The sequence below is a fragment of the Copadichromis virginalis genome, linkage group LG8 (genome assembly GCF_057382275.1).
Source record: "Copadichromis virginalis isolate Kocher_CV1m ecotype Utaka linkage group LG8, C_Virginalis_male_GT1.1, whole genome shotgun sequence".
Lineage (NCBI taxonomy): Eukaryota > Metazoa > Chordata > Actinopteri > Cichliformes > Cichlidae > Copadichromis > Copadichromis virginalis.
Genome location: NC_140625.1, coordinates 13,853,973 through 13,860,421, shown reverse-complemented (window position 1 = coordinate 13,860,421; position 6,449 = coordinate 13,853,973). Strand labels below are relative to the sequence as shown.

At 40.8% G+C, this 6,449-nt stretch overlaps 1 protein-coding gene and 1 long non-coding RNA gene across 5 annotated transcripts; one reads left to right on the top strand and one right to left on the bottom strand.

The window, feature by feature from the left end:
- Positions 1 to 3,754, top strand: LOC146702920 (uncharacterized). Of its 4 annotated transcripts, none has more exons than XR_014921926.1 (5): positions 1 to 634; positions 782 to 915; positions 1,130 to 1,232; positions 1,386 to 1,477; positions 2,645 to 3,754. It is a non-coding gene; the product is annotated as an uncharacterized LOC146702920 (long non-coding RNA). The 4 variants fall into 4 exon arrangements; XR_014921923.1 differs by having other exon boundaries at positions 1,099 to 1,232; XR_014921925.1 differs by having other exon boundaries at positions 1,099 to 1,251.
- Positions 3,239 to 6,449, bottom strand: LOC146702919 (uncharacterized). Its single transcript, XM_085465983.1, has 3 exons — positions 5,976 to 6,449; positions 4,716 to 4,760; positions 3,239 to 4,623 (listed from the first exon to the last, which is right to left on the bottom strand). The coding sequence occupies exons 2-3, from the start codon at positions 4,753 to 4,755 to the stop codon at positions 3,875 to 3,877; spliced, it is 789 nt and encodes a 262-aa protein (XP_085322109.1). The 5' UTR covers positions 4,756 to 4,760; positions 5,976 to 6,449; the 3' UTR covers positions 3,239 to 3,874.

Below are 6,449 nucleotides of genomic sequence, written 5' to 3'. Positions count from 1 at the left end.
ACATCAGGGTTCGGCAGAGATGGCATGCTGCTAAAAGGAATATGCAAGTAGGTGACATAGTGATGGACAAGGAAGAAATACTGCCACGATCCCAATGGAGACTTGGTAGGGTTGTGGACACCATAACAGACGAAGATGGACTTGTGAGAAAGGTCAAAGTAACCTTTGCAGACAGAAACCTTAGTAAAAGGGGTGAACGTTTGCATAAGATGTCTACAGTGGAACGCCCAGTTCATAAGTTGGTTCTACTGTTAGAAAGTTGTCAAAAGCAAGATGCACTAAGCAGTTAAAATGCAATGAGAATTAGTTGTTGCATATACAAAGGTATTATCATTGTTAAGTTACCTGTTTAGAAATTATTTGTGTTTTATTTTGTTTGTAACAGCAAATAATTTGGTGGGAGTGTAAAGGCGGATATGTAAAGCTAGCGCATATTCACGTAATATAAAATTTGTACTTTTATTGTGGTAACTTCCTGTGTGACCGGAAGTGAATGATGTAACGGTAAACAACTTGATGTGCAAAAGAGATGGAAGAAAACGGAAAACTAATGCTAACGGAGAAAAGGGAGAGAAGAATATAGTTAAATTGTACAAAAACGAATGGTTCTAGCTACAGTCGACAGGGGAACAAGGTTTGTAATGTATGTGATTTAATTTGAGCAATCTGAAATGCATAATATGTTTTATATAGTTTAATAGAAAACGGTTAGACCAGCGTAATGAGCGGTTAAGATGCTGTTACATGAATAATATGGTAATTGTTTTATTTGTTTGTCTAGCTCTTACGTTGGTTCGTTGTCTGATACACGGCAAGGAATAATAAAGGTCATTCAACAACCATCAGTTCTGGCCTTCTCAGTTCGACTGGATGCTACACTGGGTTTTCAGCATTAATAAAGAAACCTGCAACAAGGTGAGTAATGTTTGAGGTCCAAAAGAAATCAACACAGAGAAATTTTTACAGTGCTTTTCTACTCTACCTGAACATTCAAAGCGCTCTATACAGGTTGCCTCATTCACACCTGTTCATAGAAGCCCTTTTTCTGTGCTTTCTACCTAACATTCACACACATTCATACTCTGATGAATGCATCAGAGAGTGACTTGGGGTTAATGTCTTGCCCAAGGACAGTTAGCATGCAGTCTGGAGCAGCCAGGGATCGACCCAAAAACCATCTGATTAGTAGATGACCTGCTCCACCTCCTGAGCCACAGCCACCCCTTTCAGAGGTAAAGAATGATTTAGAAAGTAAGTACAGTAATTTTTTGAGGTGATTTGATTAAAAAAAATCATTTTTGCTTCTAATTACATAATTAAGGTGTAATTACATCTTCCAACAAATTGATACATAAACGTATCATTTATCTACTAAAAATACATAGGAGCTGGCGTCATGTTGTGGAAGCTGCCATCTTGCCCCACCATCATACACTGGCTGAGATGGGCATCGCTGCGCCGCCTTTTCATGTTTTATGTAAGTGGATTTATACATTACTTTGAATTTAAAGATGTCAAATAGCTCTTTCACACTACATATGACTATTTCACATTTGTACATGTATATTTTGGTGATCTCTTTCTCAGTATGTTTTTCTTCTTATGGAAATAAGCTAATTTTAAACCAGTTAATGTTAGGCTCCAGTGTCCTAAGAAATCACACCTTTCCCCTGATAAACAAATTGATTGGATTCTCTCATTGTGTGGGAATTGATTATCAATTACAACTTCAATGAGCCACTTCAAAGAAAGTTTCACCCGCGTGGGCAGCAACAGAAAGTCCAGATGTGGAAACAGAAGGTTTCCACATTAAAATATCGATATTTGAATCATTTTGGGGTAAATTGTAGTTTTTCATTAACAGGAACACAGTGGAAAGAAACTATCATTCAGATTGTCTACATTGGAAAGAACTACTCCCTCTTCCGCCTTTTATAGTCATGTGTGAAATACGGCTGTATAAATGTGTGGCAGCCTGTGGCGTGCGCACTCACAACAATGGCTGAGCGTAACTGGAGTCATGTGCGCACGTATTTTACATCCACAAACAGCCCAGACGTGGTTTGCGATACATGTGGCAAGAAAGTGAGGTGTTGTGGCAACACCACTAACCTTGTCAAACACCTCAAAGTAAATCATATCACAGAATATGACGAGCTTATGTTGAGGCAAACTGAAGAGGAGGAGAAGGACGGGTGCTGCTAGGGTGAGACAGACGTCTCTCAGGGAGTCCTTTAGTGCTGCAGGCAGGCAAGGTGTTCATATAGTGCACAACTTCAGGTTTTTGATTTCTATATGATGAATTCTGCATTATTAAGTGATAAGAACAAGTAATCTGATGTCCTGTAATGATTATGACGCTATAATTTGAGATACAATAAAAGAGTAAAGTTTTTGTACAAAGTATCGGAGCAGTATCGTCGATACCACCCTGAATTTTACTTGGTATGGGATCGGAAAGGAAATCAGTGGTATCACACATCACTAGTGATCAAATGTCAGGCCAAGCTGGAACTGATTCCTGTCTTCTGTAACTTCTACAACACTGTCCAATAGAGACACATGAATGAACTGCAGCGTCATTAAAAACACTGATGATCTTTATTTAAAAATGTAATACATTTACATCTGAATAAACTTTTAGGCATTACGCTGACGGAGGGATGGATGGACCATGAATGCTTTCTCATCCTTCTTGTCATGCACCATGGAAGTGTCTGAGGGGCTTTTCCACTTGGAATGGGGATACTGTGTCCACACTTCAGAGGTGGAGTTTCCAGCATCTCACCTGGGCCTCATCTGCAAACAATCAGCAGGAGGGCTTCTTAAACCAGCGCTGCCTGCTACTCCTCGCCAGTTTGTTCTGCCATCTCCAGTGGTAACTAGGCTTCCCCTCTGCTCCAGTTCTGGCGTGCTCCTTCCCTGTGTTTAACCTTGTTTTCCCTGTGTTTAGGTCTCCTCTGCCAACGTACTCATCCTACCCTCAAACTCCCTTACCCGTCCAGCAACTTCTTCTCCCTCTGTTGCAGAATTCCCGTTGGATTGTTCCCATCAGGAGCCAGGTGTTCAGTCTCTCGATAGCTTTTCCTCTGGTTCCTGCTGTCTGCTGACACTCCTAGCTCGAGCCACGTTCTCCATTCCCTCTCTAAAGTCTCATAAATAGTTTAACCATGTGCATTGAATCTGCATTTGGGTCTAAGCTTTCTATGCAGGGAAGAAATCATCACAGTGACATCTATTTAATTTTCAATTCAATTTTATTTAAAGAGCGCCAAATGACAGCAACAGTCACCTGAAGGCGCTTTATATTGTAAGATATACTTACAAAGAAAACCCCAACAATCATATGACCCCCTATGAGCAAGCACTTTGGCGACAGTGGGAAGGAAAAACTCCCTTTTAACAGGAAGAAACCTCCAGCAGAACCAGGCTCAGGGAGGGGCGGCCATCTGCTGCGACCGGTTGGGGAGGGGCAAGGAAAATAGTATAAAGACATGGAACAGAGACAGAGGTTAATAACAAGTACCATTCAGTGCAGAGAGGTCTATTAAACATAGTGGGTGAAGAAGAAACACCCAGTGCATCATGGGAATCCCCCGGCAGCCTAATGCTGGGCATACACTGTGCGATTTTTGGCCCATTTTGAGCCGATTTTTCAGTCGTGCGATCGTTTTGGGGATCGTCCCGAGTTTGGCCTTGATCAAACTTCTCACCCCTGCGAGTCAATCCTACAGTTTGATCAGGAGCCGAATAACGCGACTGAAAAATCGCAGCACAGTGTATGCCCAGCTTATTGCAGCATAGAGGATTCAGGATCACCTGAGTAGGCCATCAGATTACTGAAAGGATACTGAAAAAACCCGTCGAAGTAGTCTTAGTCTTCATTGCTGCTGGTCGACTCAATTGAACACCTCTGAAGTTTGCACACAGGCAAGTATTCCTCTTCTTGCTCAAAATCCTCTCGGGAACGCTTCCTCGAGCCTCCAGTTTCGTGTTCAAGCTCTTCGTGCGCATCTTCAAATACTTCAGAGTCATCATCGCTCCATCTCATTCTTTTGTTTGCTCCTAAATCTTCTTCATCCCTCTCTCTAGACCTCTTCCTGGAAACACCTGGCTGAGGGTCCTCTTCTGGGATGTACTGGCGACCATCCATGCGGCCTTCAAATGCCTCCTCATTTTCAATGCCACCAACATTGAAAATGATCACAACCACATCATTGTGATCCCCGTGCTGTTCATCGTTGTCACCATTGGCATTATTGTCCCTCACATGAATATTTTGAACATCGTTGTCGTCGTCGTCGTCGTCGTCGTCGTCATCGTCATCGTTGCCGTCGCCGTCGCCGCCGTCATCGTCGTCGTCGTCATCGTTGTCGCCGTCATCGTCGTCGCCGTCATCGTCGTTGTCGTCGTCATCGTCGTCGTCGTCGTCGTCATCGTCGTCGTCGTCGTCGTCATCGTCTTCGCCCCCATAAAGGTAATTGTCATATTGTGCCAGTACTGAAGCTATTAGCTCATGTAGAAAGCAACAACAATCACAGAGAGCGAGATACAGATCGTTCAGGAAGCCATTAGCAGGTTCCTGATCTCCATTTGCCAACATTCGTGGGTTAACCTGTTGGCCTGCAAGATCATTAAATCTTTTAATTAACATCCATAACTATCTGCTGAAAATCTGTTTTTCATCAATTTCAAGACTGAGTACATGTGCTTACCGTTTTGGTTATTTTGTGGTCCGTCTCCACTTGCACTCATTTTGACTACAAGGAACACAAAACAACAATGATCACTAAACCTCAACCCAGAATGTTCAGAGAATTTGCTTTTTTTGTGATGACTTTAGGCTGCGTCCAAACGTACACGGCTATGTTTGAAAACGGACAATTTTCCTTTTTCGTTTAAAAAAAAAAAAAATCCAGTCCACATGTGCAGTTTTGAAAAAATATCTCCTTCCACATCTAAACACTAAAAACAAAGTGAAACGCTGTCAAGAACACGCCAAATCTTAACCGTGTAGAAATGTTGGCCAATCAGAAGTCTAGAAGCCTGGGTGGGAAAACCTCATAAAACCTTACGTACTTCTGAGAAGTTTTTGTCTTTTTCTGGAAAAGCAGCTAATTTTGTGTTACTTTCACGTGCCTTCATCGTTTCAAATGTTAATAACTAAAGACAGACTCACAACTTTGGAATGGACTAAATGCATACAGCATACATAAATGTCATTTTTTAAAATTACATTTCTTCCAAACCGACGTCAGGATTTGGGTTGGGAGAGCGTCTGTGTTGAATGTAGAATCCACGTCTGATGTAAGCGTGTAAAAACTGCAGATACTAAGATTAACAGACACAGTATGTTGTCTACATCTGCCATTGTAGAAATTGATCTCACGTAAACAATAACGTGGCCACAGCGTGACTTCAACAGCGGCGCACACTTTTGACATTGCCTGAGTAAATGTCCGTTTTCCTCGTCCACACCTAAACACAAAAACGTGCTTTTTAAAAATCTCACCTTTCAGTGACTCAATCTGCTGTTTAGGTGTGGACGAAAGGCCCAAATGCAGAGACAAAGCTGCGCTTTCAAAAATAGCCGTGTACATGTGCACGTAGGCTCAGTTTCTCAGAAATTCTAATAGTTTGTTTGAGAACAAAACTTACGTCTTCTCTATTTTCCTAAATGAACAAAATAATCTGAGAAATAATCGTGTTAAAAAGAGCTTCTGTCACTCTAAGATATGATTAAGAACATTTTCTAATTTATGTATCATTTGTCAAATATTACATCAGCTGACAAATAGTTAAGTCTTCATTTGTTTTCCTGAATAATAGATCCACATCATCCTCTCTATGATGGAAAATATAGTCTAGTCTTGCACAATGTAAAGTACATAAATACTGTCCTGGCAAGCAGGGAAATCAGGCTTTATATATTTAAGTAAATGATCTTGAGTTTATAAACTGAAATTTGAGCTTACTTTAGTTCTTGGTAGATTACACAGCAGTTAATCCTCAGGGAAACGTCCAAATGTCACTAAATAGTGGTCTGCTTTCATTCGGTTGCAGTGTCTCTTCAGTTTTGTGTTCATATGCTGATGTTTTCATTCAAACATGCTTAAATGCTGTGATGTCACTTTAGCAGCAAAGACTGCGGAATGTGCAGAGATTCTTTTGACATCAAGTTGTTTGCTCAGATTTTGATATCTTTTAAATGGAGACAAAACAAAACGCTATGGCAACAAAACAACAAGCTGTTTCCAGTGCTTAATATTTAACATGTCTTTGTTATAAATTTTATTTGTACAAATCTGTGATGTTGATGTGCACAACGTGGGATTTAGACCTCGGAGGGTTAATCAACAAATCACGAAAAATTAGGTTTAAATTTCTGTTCATGACGGTGCAGATTTCTGACATTTTGTGTACTTGAAGCATTTAACAATTTGATTGTT

Bases quoted from the DNA above. Each gene is read 5' to 3' on its own strand.
- LOC146702919 (XM_085465983.1), bottom strand. From the start codon at position 4,755: ATGAGTGCAAGTGGAGACGGACCACAAAATAACCAAAACG. The intron at 4,624-4,715 runs GTAAGCACATGT...ATGATCTTGCAG, and splicing joins ACCACAAAATAACCAAAACG to GCCAACAGGTTAACCCACGA.